Source organism: Poecilia reticulata, chromosome 23 (assembly GCF_904066995.2).
Source record: "Poecilia reticulata chromosome 23, P_reticulata-male-v2, whole genome shotgun sequence".
Classification (NCBI taxonomy): Eukaryota; Metazoa; Chordata; class Actinopteri; order Cyprinodontiformes; family Poeciliidae; genus Poecilia; species Poecilia reticulata.
Window position 1 is genome coordinate 2,652,539 of NC_088852.1, and position 23,798 is coordinate 2,676,336.

Sequence of the window (23,798 nt, forward strand, 5' to 3'; positions counted from 1 at the left end):
GCCAACTATAAAGTCTTAAAAAAGGCAAACGGGTAAATGTATATAATATTTTTGCTCTCCAGTTGTTTCATACAAATTTTTTGATCCTTTTTCCATTTATATTATATTATATTATAATATAATATATATTATATTTGTATCTTTATTTGCTGAAGTTATGGAGTTACGGCGAATAAAAACAAAAACACACCTGACCTCCGTCTGCCTTTGTGTTCACATACCTACCAGACTCTGCAGCCATCGTTAGGCCTGTCATAATAATCAATTAATCAATTAATCACATGATAAATTAAAACAAGCTCAGTCATTTAGATTTGCATGATTTCTTTTTAGTGAAATCTGAATAATAAAAGTCTTCAGTTTGGTGAGTAGGTCCTTTTTTTTTGACAATTTGAAGAACTTTTTAATTAATTTCATTTGTTGTTTTTGATGGTTTGTTTATTATTTTGGATGTTTAAAGAGTTTTCCAGCTCCAGTGTTAAATATTCATTAGAATTTAAAGTTTACTGATTTTTGAGAATGTTTTCTTGCATTATGATGCCATTATATTACTTGAAAATATCAGAACAATATTATCGTGTATCGCAATAACTTCAAGGACATTTTATCATCCAGCAAAATGTATTACGATTTTTCATCATTAGGGGAATATTGTCAAAGTTTTTGCAGACATTTGTAATGGAAACACAAAGGCCAGTCACAATAGCAAATTTCAGTGGACGATAAATTTATCCCAGAATTTATTGCGATAAATGATAATATTGATATGTAATAATTATGAACAAAATTATCCTTTAAGAAAAAGGCTAGTTGAGACCAAACTGAAGACTTTTCTCATCTAGTTTCTGGCAGAAAGAGAGAAAAGAGGAATAAATATAAATCATTCAGATGTAATAATGAGTTTATTTTTATGTCTTATGGCGACAGACCTGGGGGCCTGAAGCTCTGGGTTGGATATTTGAAGTGCACGTGTTGGGGAGGTCTCTGCTTGGCCATCTCTGTTACTTCAGCTTAAATGCACCAATATTTGTTTATTGTCTTTGAAAACTGAGAGACGGTTGAATGGCTGGAGGTCGAATTGCTTTGTTTTTTCACAATTTTTAACTTTTTGATGTTTCTCTGCATTTTTCCTAGCAACAGCCTGACGTTTTTCTCAGAATGCTAATAATTTCTGTGACGTTATAGGAATAAGCTTCCTGCCAACAGGCTGGATGCTAATCTCAGGATTACAGTCACCTGTTGGAAACAAGATTATTAATCTGTCTTTGTTGCTCACAATGACTCGACATTCAGCTTCGGTTTCAAATTTAGCATTTTGAAAATTTGAGCAGAAAAAATTAAGACACAACAAAAAAAAAAGGATTTGAATTCCAGATGGAAGTGAGTGTAAGACACACACACACACACACACACACACACACACACACACACACACACACACACACACACACACACACACACACACACACACACACACACACACACACACTCTGAGCCCTGGCAGCTTCCAGGTGGACACGCTGGCATCACACACAGTCATTTTCCACGTGGATAAACCCAGCGTGGACGCAGAGCCGTTCACACCTTGCGTCCCAGCGTGTCTCTGATGGTCCAGCGCTCGGCCCGGCTCCACAGCCTGCAGAGACGGACTCCTCTCTGATCCGCTTCATCCTCTCTTGTGTGCCTGTCTGACTCCTGCAGTCGTCTGATAACTGATATTTTTGTTGCTTCCTCCTTCTGAGGTTGAGCTCTGAGACAAAACGCTGCAGGTTCGGTTCAGTCCGGCGTTAACTGCTGTAAGGCGTGGATTCTGGGAAACCGGTGCTTGTTTTCTCCAGGAATGCAGCTCAGTCACGGATTTTTCTCCTGCACAGATGTACTAACCACAGGGAATACAAATTATGTTTCTGGTTTGTGAGCTGCAGATTCACGCCGTGGGTTTGTGTGGATCAGTTCTTCTTGCAGAATGAATTCCTCCTCAGGAAATCTGGTGAATGAAAATACATTTTTCTGCTTCCCAATAAGACTTCCGGTCTCTTCTATGGACCGTCTTCCTAAATGTTATTATAATTAATTCTGTAAGTGTACAATAAGGAGTTAAGGCTTAGAACTGCAGTGGATTCCCACCTTTTCGTTGACTGTAACTCCAAATTCATCGCAGGAAAAACCCTTATTTGCTTTTTTTTTTTTTGCATAGTAGAAGTAAAAAGGCAGCTTGGGAAGCTAAAATACTTTGGTCGTAATGCTAGACCAAGAGGACCAAATTTCAACATTTGTTACATTTTCAGTTGCTGCGGTTCACTGTATCAAAAGAACCAAAATGTTTTTAAAAAAAATCAGTTCCCCTCCTCGCCTGTGGGGGCACTGCACCAAGAACCACTGAAGGAAACGACACGAAGAAGATACTGAGCGCAACTTTCTTCGTCACAAAATGGAAACAAAAATGGAGGCGTTGATTTTAGCGTTTGGAGGATTTCTCTTTTGTCTTTGGCAAAAGACCACGAGTCATTTCTCCTGCTAGCGCTAGGCTAGCGCGCTTGTTTCGGTTGTATTTACCCAGAATGCCCTGCATTGTAGTCCACTTCCTGCTTTTGGAGCGGTCTCCGAACCGAGGCCGAGGTTTGTAGGTTTGTATTTTCGGTTAGCATTCACACTTCCCCAAAGGAACCGGACTTTCTAGGCAAACGGACTGGAGCTGGATTGAAGCGGAATAAAATACGTCAAGCATCTGTTATTTTTTTTAATGCGGTTTTTTCCGTAGTTATTTTATATTTTTACTCTCTTTGACTCTGTTAAGAGGTGGAATCTGTTGAGCAGCCAACATCCAAAGAAAGACATTCAAACCTGGATAATTATTGATCAAGACTGGTGGAAGGAAAATGTTTTACACAAGGTGCTTTGGTTGAAAGTTTGTGTTAATCCATCCATCCATTTTCTAATACCCTTTTCCCTTAGTGGGGTCGGGAGGTGCTGGTGCCTCTCCAGCTAACGTTCTGGGCGAGAGGCGGGGTCACCTGGACAGGTCACCCTGGACAGGTTGCCAGTCTGTCGCAGGGCTTGTGTTAATCTAAAAGACTAAAAACTTTATCAGAAATTTAAGGTAGTCATGAAAAGGATCTTCATAAACTTTCTTGGAGTTCGTGGATATATCAGAACTTTCCCCTGTTTTTGGTTGTTTGGTCTTGTTTTCGTCCTCCAGCTGGATTCGGGTCCAGGTTGGACCGAGCCTTTGGCGAATGAACGGACGTCGATGCCTTGTGAGTTTTTGTGTCCATTAGGAATCAGGGTCAGCCACTCCGCAGTCCATTAGAACCACTGATTCTCTCTTTTTACCCTCTTTTACTTCGTTTCCATCCGTCTCGCTCGGCCTCAGGCGTCATCAATCACTGGCTGACTCTGCCCCGCTGCATTATGGGTAGTTTCCAGTGTAAAAACCCAACAGAAACGTTCGGTTTTCCCCTCCAGACTGCTGGGTGTGACTTACAGCTCCACTCGCTGCAGTTCCTCAGAGTGGACAGCAGGTGGCAGCAGAGGATAAACTCCTTGCATGCGTGTGTTTAAGTGGAGCGTGGAGAACCAGATTACACACACACACACACACACACACACACACACACACACACACACACACACACACACACACACACAGATGTGCCGTCCAATCACGTTACAGAGCAGCAGAAGCCTGGAAGCGATATGGAAATGAGCTCCACCACTTCAGCAGCCTCTTTCTCTCTCTCCGCCTTTCCCAGTCAGCGCCTCTCGACCCGGCGGTCAGTTGTCAGTTCTGTGAGCGTAAAGCGTTGCTGAATTAGCTTTTGGGCCTCTGAAGCCCTCAGGAACGTCTGACAGGTGAGGAAGGAGGAGTCAAGCATCCCTCTTGGATTCTTCCTCTCACATCCAGATTGTCGCTGTAGGTCCGGTGAAGCGCCACACATTAAATCCAGGTTTCATTTCTCCAGTTTACAGGTTAACATGCTCGTAGTTAGGGCAACAAACCTCAAAACAGCTGCTTCTATTTTAGCCCCCAAATGTCCAGATAATGCAGACTCTGCAGCTTTGGACTCAAGGAGATTTGAGTGACTTTTTGCTGGTGCCAGATGGGCCGGTCTGAGTATTTCAGAACCAGCTGATCTACTGGGATTTTCACACGTGACCGTCTCTGAGGTCCCAAAAGGAGAAAATATCCGTTTGAAAAACGCCTTGTTGGTCAGAGTAGACTGGTTTATGCAGAGACAATACCACAAACAGTTACTCTGCTACATTTACGCTCACAGAACTTTTTTTACTACGCTGCACTTTTTACTTTTGCTTGAGAAATTTTATTATTATAAAGTATTTCTTTCTACTCTTTTGAGTAAAATTTCTGGATTTTCTACCGACTCAATGAATGAATGAGTTTTTGTTAAAGTTTCATCAGTTTTTATTGAACGAAACTGATTTGGGAGCATTTTATTTAGTCTGATTTTATTTTTTATTTTTTGGATTATTGTCATTTTTGTCCTTAAAATACTAAAATTTCCACATAACTTCAGATTTTGGTCCATCTGATGGTGTAATTTTTTAATATTAAACGATTAATTTTATCAGTTACTCAGCACTTTTTATTTGGGTCATTTCTTGGTTGTCTACTTTTAAAGTTTTTTCATTATCACCATTTTATTACATGAAAATGGCTTCAAAACAACAATAATATCGTTTATCGCAATAACTTCTGGGACAATTTATCGTCCTGCAAAGTTTGTTATTGTTACCTCTATAGGATTTATACAGAATCTGACTTAATGAGCTACAACATTTAATTTAATTGGAATTAATAAAGTATTTTTGAATTTGATTTAAACTGCAGTGAGTTTTTACAGTCTGAACTCGCGCCGCTGCTGCTGGTGGCGTCCGTGTTTCAGGATTCTCCGTCAGCGTTTCTGCATCTGCAACAAGAGCTGTCAGAGCATGACAGAGGTCAAAGGTTAACACAAGATGCTACATGTTTTCCAGTGTGCGACTGAACTCCCTGCAGACCGGCTGTCACTCAGAGCGAATCAGGAAACCAGCGACGGTTACCGAGTGTTTCACGTTTCCTACAGTCACTTTTAATGCAACTTTTACACCTTTCCTCACCGTTTTAGGTGAGGAAACACAAACCAGGGATTTCCCTGAGATTTGATGCAATAAACCAGCAGACTGCAGCCTTTAGGTGTAAACATAACCTTTATCTACTATGAGACGTTTGTCATCCTTGGAGAACCGCCTTCTTATTTAGTTATTTAGTATTTATTCTCTCTCTGAAATAAATGAAGCTTCAAATTTTTCTGCTGATATTTAGATATTTAGGCTTTCAAATCATAATTAATTAGAGCAGTGGTTCTTAACCTTTTTTGAGGTACCGAACCCCCCAGTTGCATATGCGCATTCACTGAACCCTTCTTATTCCAACACCCCCACACCCCCCCGACACAAAATACTTTGTGGTATTCTGATTTAGTAATGTAATTATATTAGCTGTGTTACCACCCCCACACCACTAGAGGCAGTAGCAATTTGGTAAAATAGAATTTGGTAAAAACTGTGAGCTGTGCTGAAGTAATTAAAGACAAAAGTTCAAATCCATGCTGAGAGTGGAGCTCCTTCAATCAGGGCTCCTCCGCAGCTCTGATTGGCTAAGCAATGTAACGTGATCCTCTGATTGGCTAAGCAATGTAACGTGATCCTCTGCAGCAAAGCGGGAAGCGTCATCACGACTTTACACAAGTGTGTCTTTACCTCCGCGGCAGAGGCTCCGCCAAACCCCTGAGACCGACTCATCGAACCCCTGGGGTTCGATCAAACCCAGGTTAAGAACAACTGAATTAGACTATTAATGTATCATTTATTGTGATAAATTTGGAATTTCAGAGTTTGAAAATTTAAAAATTTGCCAGAAAAACTCAACTTCTCAAAAATTGCTGTTTTAAAAGTCTTTTTTTTTAAACTTTTGACACTGGAAAATTAAATTTTTTTTCTTGAACATTTCATATTTTTTTGCTAGCAAATTAGCAACTTTTGTAACTCAAAAATTTATTATTTTTTTTTCCACAAACATTTCCGAGATTCATCTCAAAATTTCTAGCAAATTCTCAACTTCACAAACTCAGAAATTTCAATTTTTTTTCAAGAAAATTTCAGATTTTTTGGCAGGAATGTGCTCCTAGTTTTTCATACATTTTTTGTCTGCAATGAATCTAATACGCCGTTGTGTAAAATGGTGTGGAAATTAGAGATGTGCCGATCGATCGGTCACCGATCATAATCGGCCGATTTCCGTGAAAAAGTGCATGATCGGTGATCGGCGATCATTGGCTCTTGTTGCCGATACTGATCACCTGCATCTCATTTCGCAGCCTGCCTGTGCAGCTGGTCTCCTCTTTCCTTCACACTGCACAAACGCGCAGCAACAAATCCTAAGCGATGTGGAACTATAATTATAACGCACTGAGTGACAGGGGAAGTTTGCGTGTTGCGGCGGAAAATTGAAGCAGGTCAAAATGTATCAACACGACGAAGCTAATACGACATAAAAACAATGCCATACTTGACGGAGTTTGGCTACATCGAGGCTCACTGCAGTAAAAAAGACATATGGAGGATCAGATAGCAGGTAAAGCAGCGCACAGCTGCAAACACTCACCCGGATTAGCATGACGGTCAGAAAGCTGAACAAATAACCCGCAAAATTATTTAAGTCTTCGAGCTGCGATGTAAGACGCTGGTTCTGCCCTCGCTGTTGAACCGCTGCTACGCTACAGGTAGTAATATTTCACAGATGGAGCGCCGCTTCTGCTCCACCTGGTAGTGACTCTCACACCGAACCTCTGCTTAAAGCCGCAGCATCCAACCTAAAAAAATACATTTTACATACGTATTAAAACTTTCGCTGTCCTAACATGAGACAGATGATCTCTAAAAAATAATTGATCTCCTCCCTGTTCTGCATAATTACTCCACTCAGTCAGAAACAGCCACTCAGAACTAGCAGTAATCAGCGAGCTGATCTGTTAAAGATAGTATTACTGATAGCAGGACAATTTGCACAATGTCTGTTTTGTTTAGTTTTCTTCTTGGAAAAAGTTATTAAAAACAAGTTTTTGTCTAAATTAAGGAGAATTCATGGTTCCTTTTTCCACATAATGTAACCGGTAGTGTTTATGATTAATAAAAAAATAAAATAAAAATAATTATGTGATCGGTATCAGTGATCAGCCCTCATGGGTGATCGGTATCGGCAGGAAAAAACCTGATCGGCACATCTCTAGTGGAAATTGAATACAGTTGTTTCTTTTTACTTCAGATTGCAGATCAGTTTAATTTGCTGAATTTGCCCCGTTGTGTTTCTTTCGACCTGATCTTCAGTCTGTTTTGGTGTTTTTGCCCCGTTGTGTTTCTTGATCTTCAGTCTGTTTTGGTGTTTTTGCCCCGTTGTGTTTCTTGATCTGTGTTTGTGTTTTTGCTGCTCCAGCATCTTTTCCTCTGGGTTCTTATTAAAGACAAACTCAGACGTTTCCCTTTGCCTCCCTCCTGTCGTCCGTCTGAACCTTTTCCAGGAATCCCATCAGGTTCTGGGCTCAAACGATCGTTTTGAAACATGAAGACTTTAATTTTAGTCCAACCTGGAAGCGTCAGACGGTGTTAATTTGTCTCTTGTGCTTTTGATTTTTCGGCTCTCGGCTTGTTTGGCTTTTCTTCTGCCAACTGGGATCTGCTTGGATCAGCGACGAGCTTCTGCTGGATCAACAGTTTGGTTTGTGGATTAACAAAGGAATAGCAGTGATTGTAGAGTTTATATTTTATAGTAAATCTGACCACATTCATCCCGTCGCCTACTCTGAAGCAGAGTTTCCAGGTGTTTCCAGAGAGTCACCTGGATCTGGTTTTAGTGCTGATAAAATGCAAACTGGATGCTTTTTAATGACACAAACATGCAAAACTCCTTTTTAACAAAAGTAGTTGGATTTGGATGCTCAGTTTGTTGTTGAGCAAAAAATTAAAATACATGTTTTTAGCTTTTAAAAAAGTTATTTGGTACTTTTCATTTAACAAAAAGCTACAGATTTACATTTTCTGTTCCTTCAGGTTGAAAACATCGTTTCCCAGTTTGCTCAGGTTCTAAAGTATATCTAGGTTTGGGCTTTGACTAGGCCATTCTGGGATTTAAAAAAATATTCATAAATATTGTTGAGTGATTTTATTTAGAGTATCAGAATAAAGGGGTCAGAGTAAAAATTCAGGTTGCTCTTTTCAGTAGCGTTATGGCTGAAAAATAAAATATCAGATTTTTTTCACACCAGATTTTAATCGATTTCTTTTCTAAAACAGAATTTACAAAATATTTTCAAAAAGTGGCTTTTTGTGTTGGAGTTCATAATATTACAACTTTTTTTTGTAAAAAGTAATATTCCATCATAAATTTAATCTTAATTCAAATGTAAAAAGAAAGAAGTAAAATGTGTTTGTAAAACAAGATGGCCACCGTAGGCGTGAGAAAAACACTTATTCTCCAAAAGTCAAACATTTAATTAATCAATAAATTAAAGTGATTTATCACCCAGCTCTACTTTTCTGATTTATGAGAGAATTTTTTAGTTGGTCTGGTGCATAAAATCTCCATAAAAAGCATGAAGTTTGTGACAAATTGTGGTAAAATATTGGTCTATGGAGGCAGAATCAGAAGCTTGTGAGCGTTTTCCGGGGGATGCTGGTGCTGCTTCGGCCCGGTCCGGTCGGAGCGAGCAAACTGAGAAACGCTGACCAGGTGTTGTTTCCAGAAAGACAGAAAACTGGTGGAGAAAAAAACAAACACGCCGCCTCTTCCTCTCAGCGCGCAATTACAGACCATGCCGAGGAATCCAGAGCCCTCCCCTCCCCCTTGGAGTGTGAAGAGGAGGAGGAAGGTGGCAATCATGGATGAGAAGGAGGAAAGGATGACAAAGAAAGGGAGGAAGGAGCTAATGAAGGAGAGGAAGCACACAATGGAGAGCAGAGATGAAGGAGTGTTTTGTGTGTGTGTGAGGCGAGGTTTTTGATTGGCCGAGGCCGCGAAAGAAGACTGGAACAGAGGAGGAGAGGAAGGCTGCAGAGAATACAAAGAGCAAGTGTGTCAGAGAGAGTGTGTGTGAGGCGTCCAGAGGTGTGTGTGTGTGTGTGTGTGAGTGTGTGTGAGTGTGTGTGAGTGCAGCAGCAAGCAAAAAGCCAAGAGGAGGAGGAGGAAACCTGATCCCACTCCCTCTCCCCGTCTGCCTGTGTGGAGCTTCGCTCATCGTCCTCAGCATCACTGCTAGCTTAGCCCGGCCCGGTTTGGACCCGGTTTGGACCCGCGGCGCGCCGGGATGGAGCGGTTCCTGGCCCTGCTGCGCCTCCTGAGCCGGAGGCGGCGAGGGAGGCGGTACCGGGCGGACGACGACTACCAGGAAGGCTACGAAGACGTTTACTACTACACCAGCAAGTACAACACACACCTTCTGAGTGAGTGCTGCAGGCAGGGCAGCTTATCAACAGATTATCACTGCTGAAGGGGCTCCAAGCTGGGGCTGGAGTCCTGCTCAGAGGACGCCGGGGGGTTTGAAACGGCCCGGCTGGGCGCAGGGAGCAGGTGCACGCGCGGTTCCCTTCGATTTGACTTTAAAATGAGGTGAAAATACGAGCGCGTGGCGGCTTCTCCATTATAGATGAAGGTCTTTTCTCAGTTACGGCACACACGCCCGCTCAGGTGTCCAGGTGGCTCGTTGGTAATAACAAGGCAGGAAGTGTTTACAGGAGGAAGGAATGTGCGAAATTCACATAATTCCAGGTTTCTGTTGCATTTAAATCCTGCTGAACTTCAACAGGCGTTGCAGGAATCCTCCTCTTAGCTTTTATTTACAGATCAGACTTCTGGTGGATTTATCGTGATTAATCTAATTTAGTAATCGATTAATCGTTAGCTGGAGCATGCACTCTAAAAAAGAACATTTGCTGAAAGAACACAACATGTTTTTCTCTCAGTCTAAGAAAAATTAGTGAAAAACGGAGAAAACCTGCGACTGCAGCTGCTGTGTATGTACTTTATCTTAGCTCTGAAGCGATTAATCAGATTAATCGTGATGATTTGATTATTGAAATAACTAATTTAGTAATTAATTAATCATGAACTGGTATTCTTTAGAAATTAACGTTTATTGATCTTTGAGAGAAACTGGATGTTGTTGGTTGATATGAATCTTTAGTTTAGAACAATTTAGAGCAAAAACCTTTGAAAAAGCCATTTTTAAGCATTATGGCTTACAATTGAATCTTTTCAATGATTTTTTTGTTTTCTTTTCTACAAAATAAATTACAAATGAGAGAGAATATTTTTAAAAAGTGTTTTTTATTTCAGTCATCCCTTCTGTGAGCTGCACGTTGCAGGATTTTGGTGTAATTATAACAACATAACCAAAATATTAGCAGAAAAAAGATGCAATTTTACCAGAAGAAATCTTACAATTATGTGAAAAAATGACTTTTTTTTTGTAAGATAAAGCCTCAGTTTGTGTTGTTCTTTCTTCAAAATACTCAATAATTTCTACGAAAGTTTCAAAGTGTTTCCTTATTTTTAAAACCAACGTTTAGCTTCTCGAGATGCTCAACATTTTACCTTTTTGTTATTTTTGGAGTTCTCATGAAGTTGCCTCTTTATCCCCATATTATTTTAACTGTTTTTCTCGTTAATGGAAATAAAAAAATGTAGCCTGACCTTCATGTTCAGTTCAAAGTGTGAAGCATGCTTGTCAAACAAGATGGCCGCCCTGAGCAAGGAGTACATTGGTGAAAGAAAAATCCAAATTTTCCAAAGATTCAATCTTCAAAAACCAAAAATTTGATTAACAGATAAAATCAGTTTAAAATTAATATAAAATATTTTCCATCTTCAGACTTTCCAATCGATCAGCCCTGTTCCAATCTGTATTCTCTCGTCTTTAACTTCAGTTTAAATTTGACCGTTTTCAGGTGTTTTGCGTCATTAACAACCCAAGCGCTTTTATTTCTAACACGGCCGAGTCTGACGAAGCTGAGCTGTCTTTGTTCTGACAGCTTCTTCCATCCGTCCCTGAATAAATTTACAAATCAGGCCTCTGTGGATCTGATGCCGTCAGATCAGACCGGATCTGTTGCTAAAAAGGTGGCAGGGCGTGGCGCTTTCAGCCTGACCCGGCAGGTTTTTACGTTTTTAGACTCTGATTTACCCTCTGAGGCCAGTTTTAGATCTAAATATACCAACCGAATCAATCTATTGAAGTGATAATGTTCAGACTTGCTCTAGGCACCTGGGGCATCAAAAGAAGGCCATTTGCTTAAAGAACAACAGACAAAAAGCAGCAATTAAGCTAAAACTGTACAAAATTATATACATATTGCATTTAAAATACAAAACTCAGGACCCCTAAAGTAAAGTGGCAGTTTAGCTTCACCTGGTTTAAAAAATCTTATTTAAAATTTGAAGTCTGGCTCTCTCTCGCTCTTTCGCAGCTTGAATGAAGCAAACATATTGGGTATAACAGTTTTCTCAAGTTTATTTCTGAGTAGTGTGACAGAAATGGTACGTCTCATCGTAGTGTCAGTGTTGGATTTGGTTGGATGGAGTGTCAGTGGAGAAGATGCCCAGGATGCTGAAGGTAAAGGTGAAAAAATGGGATTTATTGCTCCTGTTATCATGCAGCCTTGGTGAAAATGGCAAAGAGGTTGTAATACAGTTACAGCTTCCACAGTTTGATTCGTTCTGCTGATTTTTTTAGGTGGTTTATGGTCTGGAAATGTTAAAATCTGAAGTTTCATCCCGATTTCCAGGCTTTAAAGGATGGGATTTAAAAAAAAGCACCAACATATTTGCTTAGAGAGGATATTTAGTGTTTGATTTCCTGCAGCTGGTTTTCATGGGTGGACCCCGGTTCCCGTCGCCGTCTGCAAGCCTTCAGAGAAACTGGACTTTTCCAAACTGATTAACGATTCTGTTTGGCCGCTTCTGGCTGGTTTTCCCCCAAAGAAGACTCAACAAACAACTCCGAGTGCGAATTTAATCGCCTAAAACACGAGAGCTGAGCATGTTTACATGCTGAGATTTACTGCTGAACTTTGACCCTGCTTTGGGAATGTACAGTTTGTGTGTGTTTGTGCTGCAGAGCTGCCAAAAGGCATTTCTCGAAGCCATCGTCCGACTCGGTGTGTGTTGTGGTCATTGCAGCGTGTGATTGCATTTGAAAGCAATTTATGGCTGGCTGACTGACTAACCCGGAGACAAACACAGAAACTCTCCTCAGACCTGCTTTGTTGGGGCTTTACTCCCTGATTTAATGTGCAGCGGCTCCGTTAACCTGCTTTACTAACATTAACGTGACGATCAGTGATACTCGGGTTTTTCCCCCTCAGGAGTCACATTTCTATTCAGATGTGTTTATGTGCCAGAACCATTTTTACACATCTTAGCATTAGTTTAATCATCACTGTATAAATACATGAATCCGTTTCTGACAAATATTAGAGAACAAAATGTATGCAGACTAAGTGATCAACGTCTCAGGTAGAAGCTGGACATAAATGTAAATTTTATACCATTATAATCTATTATTTATCACAGGACATAAAAAAGCAATTTTCTGAAATGAGCAAAAACAAAGCAGTACATCACAGGATTTACCAGAGTGGAGAAGGAGACATTTCTTTGCTCATTTCTTTAGAGGTCCTACCTCAGTTAACAGTCTAGACTTTGACTAGCCCATTGCAGCACCTTGATTCTTTGCTGTTTACTCCTTGAATCAATCTTGGACAGATTGACTCATGCTTGACAATCAACCAGCAGCAAAAAAGCTTTAAGCTAACTATTTAGTTAGCGAACTAAACTTTAGTTTGAATCTAACAATTTAGCTCCAACCTAAATGTTTAATTGAATAAATGGTGACTGTATGGCTTTGGGAAATCAAGCCCCATTTTTCCTTATTTTAGGCTAAATAACCCAAATTATTGCTGTTAATTTCTGACTGTGTAGCTTTACAAACGGCGCCCCCTACATCTTTATTTATTATGCTATATTAATAAATATTGTCTTGAACATTTTCACATTTGGTAATGTTACACCAACAGACTGCAGTGTGTTTTATTGGGACTTTATGTGCCAGAGCAACACAAAAGTCGCTCATAAACATGAAATGAGGGATAAATCTTTGCAACATGACAAAATGTCAGACCTTGAACTTCTCAGATTAAATGTTTCCCCCTCAGATCTGTTGATGATGAGCAGCTTTCTAATATTTTTAGCAGCTGCTGTCACCTGTGTCACCTTCCTCTCCGACGGCTCCGTGATCTCATTATGTGCAGAAATATTATTTTCTCTTAACACACAGAGAAAGTGACTGTTGGTGATCCAGAGCTCAGAGCGGTGCAGCCGTCATGTGTGATGCGAAGGCTGCTGACATAGAAAATGTGCTAATTAATGCCTCAAATCGGCGCTCGGTTAACATCTCTGCGTCCAACGCGGCGGAGATGGAAGATCAGGAAGATCAGGAAGCTCTGCTGCGTCTGATTGTTCCTGTTTGGAGGAAACAAATCTGTTAAAAGCAGGAACATCTTTGTTTTTATCCCTTCCTGGCTGCCATTAGCAGACCCATCATGAAGTGTTCGCCTACATGTTTTTTCCCATGTGTGAATGTGTTAGACTCCCCTCGACTCCGCCGGCTCCCAGGCCCACGTCCTCCACTCGTCCGTCAGCTGCCGTTGGCGGCGAGCCGCTCCGTCCGGAGGCGGCGTTCTTCTCCCGATTATCTTCACAGGCAGCCCACGAACACACGCGAGCGAGCGGCGGAAAGTAGAGCAGAAATCCGCGCAATTAATTAATCTGCAGGCCTCTCAGGATTCACCGCGCTTTCCCCTCATTATTTGGATTTGATGTTTAATTAGTTATTTTAAATTAAAGAACAACTTCCTCATTTTTCCCCCTCTGATTCCCTTCAGACAGTTGCCAGTTCATTAGGTACATCTGGCTCTGAGTGATGCAACAAACCCGACGTTTCCATATTTCTACTTCTCAGGATGTCCTGCTGCTTGCTGCTGTTTTACTCTCTTAATCTGCAGCTTCATATTTTACTCTCATGGCTGGGAAAATTGGTCAACGTGGCGATTTGAATAATTTCTTCTTAGTTTGAGCAAAACTTTCTCTTTGAAATAACTTTCTCTATAATCTGTGTTGAAACTCTGGGACTGCTGAAATTCCTCGCCACATCTTTAGTCCGCTTTAATCCAACTCTGGTTCGTTTGTTGATGCAAACTTTACAAACCTCGGTCACTGTTCTGTTAAAGTGAACTCTGGTGCGATTTCAATGTCAACGCCAAGACTGCTCCAAAAGCAGGAAGTGGAGAACATTGCAAGGCATTCTGGGTAAATACTACCAAAGCAAACTAGCTAGCATTAGCAAAAGAAATGATTTGTGGTCTTTAGCCAAAGACGAGAGAGAAGTCCTACAACTGCTAAAATCCATTTTTGTTTATATTTCACAAAGGAAGTAGAGCTTGTGTCTTCAGAGGTTTTTGTGCTGTTTCCTTCAGTGGTTCTTGGTGCAGCGCCCCCACAGGCGAGGAGGGGAACAGGTTGCTCACAGGGTTTGGTTGTTTTGACTCAGTGCAGTGTGACAGAGAACCACAGCAGCTGGAAGTAGAACAAATGTTGCAGTTTTGGTCCCAGATTGAACCGAGTCTAACAGACCAGCTAAAGCTAGTTGTCCTTTCATTCCACGTATGGCACAGGTCGGTCGGTCGGTGCGGTTTGGTACATTATTTTACGGTCCGGTGTATTCAGGAGAGCATTTCCACTGCCAGCTGGACCCAAAGTCGATATAGACACCAGTACATATTTCTCATATGACGTCACACTTCTGTGAGCTTCGTATTTGATGCTTTGAGCTGCGCTTGCCTACCAAGATGGCGGTCAAGTTTGTGGACTCTGAAGACGGAGTACCAAGAGGGATTCAAACCCAGGACCTTTTTGCTTTAGGGCAACAATACAACCAACTTGGATTCTTTGTCATGTTTTTTTTTTTTTTAATTCTTACTCCACCTGGAAAAGTCGGAAGCAGAGTTCTGGTTTTGGTCGAACTCAGTGTGTCGCGGCTGTGTCCCATCTGGACCGCCTCTCACATGAGCCGGTCTGTCGGACCGAGACTATTCTCTCTAATTAAGGGGTGGCACGTCTCTTCTTCTTCTTCTTCTTCCCGTCACAGCAGCGGTGTTATTAACACCCAGTTTATGTGCGCACACAGAAGATGTCATGGTGACTCAAAGCCTCGTGTTCACACACACACACACACGCACGCACGCACACACACACACACACACACTAATTTTGTTGTTTTGAATTGCCAGCAGCTGTGATGATAACCTAAAATGTGGAGTGTGTGTGTGTGTGTGTGTGTGTGCGTGTGTGCGTGTGTGTGCGTGCGTGTGAGTTCTGCTTTCATCTGTAAAATCACTCTTTTGTACGTCGCGGGGTCGCTCTCGCCCCTCAATTATTCATCGGCCTGTTTCCATGGTAACCGCTGCGGCCGCGTGCGCGTGTGTTCGGCAGCTTCATCAGCTCGCGACGGTGTATTATTACACGCGAGGTGCGTTCAGGGACGTCGGTTTATTACACGCGAGGTGCGTTCAGGGACGTCCGTAAAGTTGGGCACTCAGCAGCATAACCTTTCTGCACTGGAACTGGTTGGTTTGGATTGATGCTGAATCTGGTTCTGTTTTCTTTTGGTTCTACTTCCTGTAACTCTTTTCTTGGATCTGATTCTTCAGATTTTGAAAACTTTCACCAGTTCTAGTCGCGATAGCGGCTTATCTTGGCCCGGTTTCTCGCTTTTGCTGGATAAATCCACCTTCTGATTTATGATACAACTAGTTCTGTTCATTAGCTGGTTCTGGTTCGTTAGCTGGTTCTGGTTCGTTAGCTGGTTCTGCCCCAGTTTGTTGGATTTTAACAGATTTCTTTCATTTTATCCTGTTTAAATTCTTTGGACTTTTCAGAACCAGTGTTATAGATAAGAGCTGGTTCTGTTTTAGACTCTTCCCTTGGTCCTGATGGGTTTGCTTCTTTATGTAGAGGGTTCTGGTTCTGGAGGAACACTGTGATCCATGTAGTTCTGGTTCTTCTGGTTCAGAATCCCAGAGTCCAGTTCTGTCTGGGTTCTGGTTCTGATGGGTTTATGGATCTCAGCTGGTTCTTCTTCATTTCTGTTGTTAACGGTTTTACTGGTACTGATCCGAGATATATTCAATGGTTCTTCTGAGTCCGGTTCTGTCTGGATTTCTCTGATCTGCTCAGCTGGTTCTGAGTTGTTGGGTTTAGCTCGGATTGAATCTCATTGCTTGAAGGTTTCAGAACCATTGTAGGATAGGACGGGTTCTGTTGAGTTCTAAGTGTTCTGGTTCTGTTTCAAACTGCCCTGGGATCTTTTTTGTCTTATTATTTGATTTGGGTCTGGGTTCTGTGTGGTTCTGTCTGGCAGTCTGGTTCTGAAACTCCACAGTGGTTCTAATCTAACTGGTTCTGGTTTCTGTTGGGTTTTATTGATTTAAGCTGGTTGTGAATGGTTTTATATTTTATCCACTTGGTTCTGGTTCTGGTTCTGGCTTTAGATCATTTAGGGTTTCTGGTTTCGGTTCTGACTGAGTTGGGTCTTTGCTTTGATGAATCTGCTTCTCGAAGGTTCTGGTTTTAAATATTTTCTAAATTAATCTGGTTCTATTGATTCAGAACCATTGGTCCGGTTCTGGCTGGAGCTTTCAGAACTTTTGCCAGACCCAGTTCTGACTGGTCTGATGGTTAATCGGATAGAACTTCCTGTGGTTCTGGTTTTGGGTTCATGTCTTTATTTCCTCCACATTTCTCTGGTTCTTGGGGTTTTATACTTCCTCCACCATCTTTGATTCTGTTCAGTTCTGGTACCTCTAAATCCAGTTCCAGTTCTGAACGGGATTGGTAATTTCTCCAGAATCTAATTTTTTATAAACTGTAATCTCTGCCCTTCTTCAGCTGGTTCTGATTTTATGTTGCTCTTTCTATAATTTCTGACTTTTTTTTCTGATTTTTGGAGCCAAATACTGAGATTAAATATTACTGGAAGTTAAAAAAAGAAGAAAAAAAGTCTAAAAGTTTGGTTTAAAGATAAATAATAGGGCTGTAGCTACAAGCTGCGATGCTACCGGGCCGCCATCAGGAGGCGTAACAGTCTCAAAGTGAATCTGATTGTTAATCTGACCAGCAGGGGGCAGCAGACATCAGATTCTGAGACATTAGAAGTCTTTGTTGGACTGAGGATGATGATGCTGGTGGGGAGACACGGACTGAGGAAGGCTCACACAGAGAGAGAGAGAGAGAGAGAGAGAGAGAGAGAGAGCGGTTATAGTAAAATATCACAGATTATACCTTTAATACACAATGACTGACGTTAATCTGCTGTAATCTGCTGCTGGAACACTGACCTACATGTCTGTCCACTACCTACTGCAGGACACGCCCCCTTATCAGCTGCCGGCCAATCACCTGGCACACAGCGCAGGAGATGAGTTCTGATTGGTCCGCACAGCGTCAGGAGTTAAACAGCTGCGGCCTCCAGAACCGGACCGTTTAATTAGTCTGGGTCAATTTAATAATTGATTTTATCGGATTTGTTGTGAATAATGCTGCTCATTTTGACTGTTTAATCTGTTTCTGCTGATGTGTCGTCTCTCTCTTCGTTTTGAGGTTAAATTAAACATGGAATAAATACTTATTATTGTAATGAATATTAATTAAGTAGAAAATCAGTCATGTTCTTCTGAGGGTTCAGAGGCCCTCAGTAAAAATAGAATAAATAAATAAATGAATAAAAATAAAATTAAAATAATAAAAGTGGAACATTTATCACAGAACTCTGAATATTATTTTGGTTTATAACAAAAAGTAAATTTGATCCATCCATCCATCCATCCATCCATCCATCCATCCATCCATCCATCCATCCATCCATCCATCCATCCATCCATCCATCCATCCATCCAACATTCCATCCATCCATCCATCCATCCATCCATCCATCCATCCATCCATCCATCCATCCAACATTTCATTCATCCATCCATCCAACATTTCATCCATCCATCCATCCGTCCATCCATCCATCCATCCATCCATCCATCCATCCATCCATCCAACATTTCATCCATCCATCCATCCGTCCATCCATCCATCCATCCGTCCATCCATCCATCCGTCCGTCCGTCCGTCCGTCCATCCATCCATCCATCCATCCATCCATCCATCCATCCATCCAACATTTCATCCATCCATCCAACATTTCATCCATCCATCCATCCAACATTTCATCCATCCATCCATCCATCCATCCAACATTTCATCCATCCATCCATCCATCCATCCAACCAACATTTCATTCATCCATTCATCCAACATTTCATCCATGCATCCATCCAACATTCCATCCATCCATCCAACATTTCATTCATCCATCCATCCAACATTTCATCCATCCATCCATCCATCCATCCATCCATCCATCCATCCATCCATCCATCCATCCATCCAACCAACATTTCATTCATCCATCCATCCAACATTTCATCCATCCATCCATCCATCCATCCATCCATCCATCCATCCATCCATCCATCCATCCATCCATCCATCCATCCATCCATCCATCCATCCATCCATCCATCCATCCATCCAGATGCTCAGTCCAGTGGTCAGATACAGCAGCCTCCCTCTTCCTCCTCTTCCTCCTCCAATCTGCGCAGACTCTTCCTCCCCCTCCCCCTCTCCTCCCTCTCTTCCCCTCTGGCTGATTCTTTTTATTTTTTATCTGAGAGCTTCACATCTGCAGCGCTCTCCGCCTCCCTCTCCCGCCTTCGATGACAGTTTCGGTTTGAGGAGCTCCTCCGTCTCCCAGCCGCTCGCAGAGGAAGAGGAGAGGAGGAGGAGGAAGAGTAGTATTTCCCATTTTTCCTGTCTTTCTTTCCCGTTCTTCATCGGCGGCGGCTGCACCTGCATGGCGATCGGGGGGGAGGCGACGCTCGGCTCGGCTTCACTATGATCGCCGTGTCGTTTAAGTGTCGCTGCCAGATCCTGCGTAGGGTGAACAAAGGTAGAGACAGCGTGTGTGTGTGCGTGTGTGTGTGTATGTGTGTGTGTTAGCATGCAACATACATGCTGCATGTTGGTCGTGTGTCTCTGGCGGCAAACTGCTGACATTGAACATGAAGAGAGGAGAAGGGGTTGTTGGGGATTACAGCCAGCTGTGTGTGTGTGTGGGTGTGTTAAACGATCTCCTGATGGATCCATCCAGTTGATGGCTGCAGGTTGCTGCGGCTCCGGGCAGCGTCTTATTATCCAGATCTAATATTCATGTGTGAACAGGAAGCAGAGCAGGCAGGCGATGGCTGGTTGTTTGTTTCTGATCAGATTCTCCGTCTCTCAGTCCAGGTTGAAGCTTCAGGTGTTTCTTGGCTGCTTTTTTTTTTTTTATTATTTCATCGCTGTGACACAACTTTCAGGGCGAAACTGTGAGCTCGAGTTTTTTTCTCTCCTGTCGGAAAGAGTTTGTGTCACGCTGAAATATTATTCTCTGAGATTAAAGTCAAACTTCTCGTACTCGACTCTTCAGGTTCAGCTCAAAGCCTCGATTCTTACACTAACTGTGTTCAGTCCACTTGAATTAAATTCTAGTTTGTTTGCCTACCAAGTCCGGTTCTTTTGGGAAGGTGTTCATGCGCAGTCGAAGTTTGGTCCACTTACAAACCTACGATGTTGTCATACCTGGTAGTCTAGTAAACTCGGTTTGATTGGAACCAAACCTGCAACATTTGTTAAATTTTTAGCTGCTGTGGTTCTCTTTCATATCAACCAAATTAAATGAACAATCTGTTCCCCTCCTCACCTGTGGGGGCGCTGCATCATGAGCCACTGAAGGAAACAACATGAGAACCTATGAAGAAAACACTGACCTCAACTTACTTCTACACAAAATGTACACAAAAATGGAATGGCGTCAGATTTCAGCAGTTAGAGTATTTTGCTTTTGTAAAAACATACATCGCATTTTTCCTGCTAGCTCTAGCCTAGCGCGTTTGTTTTGGTTGTATTTGCCCACAATGCCCTGCAGTTTAGTCCACTTTCTGCTCTGATCTGTTTGGTGTTTACATATGCATTTGAACCACAACAGGACTACACTGCTTGGCATTCTGGGTAAATACAGTCAAAACATACCTGTGAGCGTAGCGCTAGCGGGAAACATCACTTATGGTTTTTAGCTAAAGACAAAAGAACAACGGCTAAAAAACGTGGAAAGCATTTTTCTTTGCACATTGTGAAGAAAGAAGTTGAGCTTTTTTGGTTTTCGTGTTGTTTCTTTCAGTAGTTCTTGATGCAGCGCCCCCACAGGCGAGGAGGGGATTCAAAGGATTCGATTGGTTTGACTCAGTGTAGTGACAAAAAGAACCACAGTAGCTGGAAATGTAACATATGTTGCAATTTTTATCCCCAGTCAAACCAAGTCAGGTGGAAAATTGTTGAAATTTGAAGTGTTTTTCTGCCAGACGTGGCTAAGACAGGATAATTTACCTGCCTTAACAGCCAAAAATAGCTCTTCTTTCAGCCGTTTGCTTTCTTAAAACGTCAAATCAAACATCAACATGACAGTAAACATGCTTCATTCATCAAACCCTTCAGGGAGTCAAAGCCTTGACTTTTGCTGAAAAATGAGTCAGTTTCTGCTGTATGCAGCCAGGAATCTGTCCTTGGAGGTTCACATGTCATCCGGCTTCTTTTTACATGAAATTATCAATATTTTAAAGAGACAGCTGTCTGTTTAACTGGGAACCCCCAGGTTCCAATGTTAGGAGCGCTGTCCTGGGATCTTTGTTGAATTTGTCATTATTAAGGTTTAGGATTTACAGACATTTCTCCCTATATCACTTTTGTTAGACAGGTTTTCTTTTCATTGTTGTTTTACCTTGTAGCTATGCAGTTATATTCACTTTATTGTCTAAAATAAATAAATATATTGTATAATGTGAAAGAATTATCTTGAGAGACTTGACAATCCAGCACCATACAGAGCGATTTAAGAGCTCTTGTTGGGGAGCACAGTTCACTAACGTTAAACTTTAGTAAAAACTTTCATATGAAGGTTGATTTCTGTCAAAACTCAGCTAGATGTTGCTCAGACTTTCCATTTTTCTAAATAACAGTTTAAACAAAATACTTTTTTTAGCAAGCCACATGATTACTACCCTCTCATCTCAACATAAAAGGTGAGCAAAGTTCACATTTAACTCGTGTGTTTAGCTGCGTAATGTCGCTGTCATAATGTTACTCTACTAAGATGCTGAAATGTTAACTTCAGTCACACATTCTCTCCTTATTGTTGTTATTTTTTTTACTAAAATGAAAAGTAGAAACATTTAGATTTATTTTTGTTGTAATTTCAGAGGCTTGTTTTTTTCCATATCAAATGTAAACTCCTTTTTAATTTCTCTGATTTTATGACTTGTGCTTTTCTTCATGTTTCGGTTGATATGTTTTTTATCTGCTGTTTCTTTTCGTTTCTGCTTCTTTCTCTTGTTTTCACAGTTCAAAAGTTAGCTGGTTCAATGTCACGGTTTACTGGGACGTTACAGATTCAATTGAATTATCATTATACAACCAGGATTGTGCTGCAGCCTCACAGACGAGGTGAAAACAACATCCAAATTAGGTCTGAATGACTAAATCCTGAACAAACAGCAAAGGTGTTGGAACAAAACACTTTTGGCAGTTGGAGTTTATTTCAGGACACTTTCTGCTCCGTTTCTATTATGTGTACTTTTTATATTTTTATTTGTTTTTTTACATCAAATAATAAATCAGTGGAGAAACAAAAATAGTACCGAGTTGCTATTGGATGTAAAATGTAAAATAATTAGCTTTTCTTCCTCTGACAACATCAGTAAAATCAAACATTATTTCTAATCTGTGCTGTAAGTGTTCAAGTAAGGTGCAGCGTAAATATTTTTTAATTACACATTTTTCCTACGGATTATCGTCCTGTTTTTGGTAGAAAAGAGAAAAGAGAAAAACGACAAATCATTCAAATGGACACGACTGAGTTTGTTTTCATTTATTGATGCTTATTGCGACAGGCTTATCAACAACAAAACACTAGTCTTTTTCAGCAGCCATTGTACAGTGCATACTGCAGTAAATCCTTCTAACCAAATATGCTGGAATTCTGGCGGGGTTGCTAGGCAATGGGCGGAACTCTGGCAGAGTTGCTAGGCAACGGACGGAACTCTGGCGGGGTTGCTAGGTAACGTTGCAGCACCTGCAGACTATTCCATCATAATTTAACAAAAATTCTTGCAGCATGACTAATACTTTGTCGTTCAACTCACAGAACGATTGATTGAAATAAAATCGACTTTTTGAAAATATCTTCTCTTGTTTTAGAAAAGAAAGCCATTTAATTGGATCTTGTATGGAAAAAAAATATCAGGGATTTTATTTTTAAGCCGTATTCACAGACAGGTAATTTATTGGATTAATGTTTTGTATTCACAAATTAACAAGAACACCTGATCTGAATGTGCTTTCCTTTTGTTATCTATATTTAGATGTCTGTAAAAAACCTAATATTTAACCTTTTGAACAGCAGATGGTTTATTGGATTAAATGAGCCGCATCCTCTGTGAACCAGACTGGAAACCAGAACCTCGTCTGCCTGAAATCCGTTGAGACTCTGACTTTGGCTCTGCTCTTCCCCTCTTCTTCCTTTATAATTATGGGAATCACAGAAAACACTTGAATAAGTTGGACCCCGTCCTCCACTCCAAGCCCCAGGACTCCCAGGATCAAGCTGGGGAATAACTTTCATCATTTTTGCCTCCATTTGAAGTTTTGCAGCTCTTTTTAAGTGGCTCAGTAGGTTTCCTCTCGCAGCCAAACATCTTGACTCGGTGGTTTTTAAAGCAGCACCTCTTAACGTCTGAATTTAACCCTCGGAGAAAAGCTTTGTCTCCGCCACAGCGGCTGCTCCTTCGGTTCTCCTGTGTGTTTTAAACGGCTTTGAATGAGTCTATAATAAGGTACGGAGCGTCAGTGTGTCGCTGTATTCCTCTGAGGATATTAAATATACAACTGAAAACACAGCTCAGCTTTGAAACCCCACATAGTAGCTGCAGGACAAGAGTAATGAATGTAAATGCAAATATTGTTTATTTTTAATAAGCAGCAAGCCTTAGATCATCGCTACGGCACATTTTTAAAGACATTTAGGGATATAATGAGGTAAATTATTACATTATGCATTCCCAAAATGAAAACCAGGACCAGAGAAGGTGTTATCCAGTCAGTTTCCGCCAGCACCGATCAGTTTATAGCCATCGATCTGTTCAGGGACCCCCTGCTGCTTCACAACAGGATGAAGGGAATCACTCAGAACAACCGTATCGATCTGCAGGCTGTGAGGAGACCTTCGTCAAAACAACATACTGACCTGAGCTGTTTGTTACACCTGTTATCTGAAGCTCTCTTAAGGTCTGAGCTTTGACTGGGACGATTCGACACCTCAATTCTTTTTATTCTTGTTTGTCCATTTGTCCAGCCCTGCTTGGACAAATTGACTAATTTAAATCTAGATTACTGTGCAGAGTTTGTACAGGTGATCGATTATTCTTTTGAACAGGCTAGGGTTGGTGTATGGCCTATACAAAACATGTTCGGTAGGTTTTTTGCATGATAATGA

At 41.3% G+C, this 23,798-nt stretch overlaps 1 protein-coding gene across 14 annotated transcripts in view; it reads left to right on the forward strand.

Annotated features, from left to right (window-relative positions):
* Nucleotides 1-23,798, forward strand: part of grip1 (glutamate receptor interacting protein 1) — a 61,005-nt gene that overhangs the window by 7,162 nt on the left and 30,045 nt on the right. For 3 of the 14 annotated variants that reach the window (XM_081603712.1, XM_017302732.2, XM_008400827.3), the window contains exon 1: nt 18,993-19,163. The exons of 3 other annotated variants lie outside the window; for them this stretch is intronic. In XM_081603712.1, the coding sequence (XP_081459838.1) occupies nt 19,109-19,163 (55 nt within the window). In that variant the 5' untranslated portion in view covers nt 18,993-19,108. Of the gene's footprint in view, nt 1-8,933; nt 9,496-18,991; nt 19,164-23,798 lie in introns of those variants that run through there. 8 more of the 14 variants (XM_017302729.2, XM_017302734.2, XM_008400813.3 and 5 more) reach the window with 5 other exon arrangements.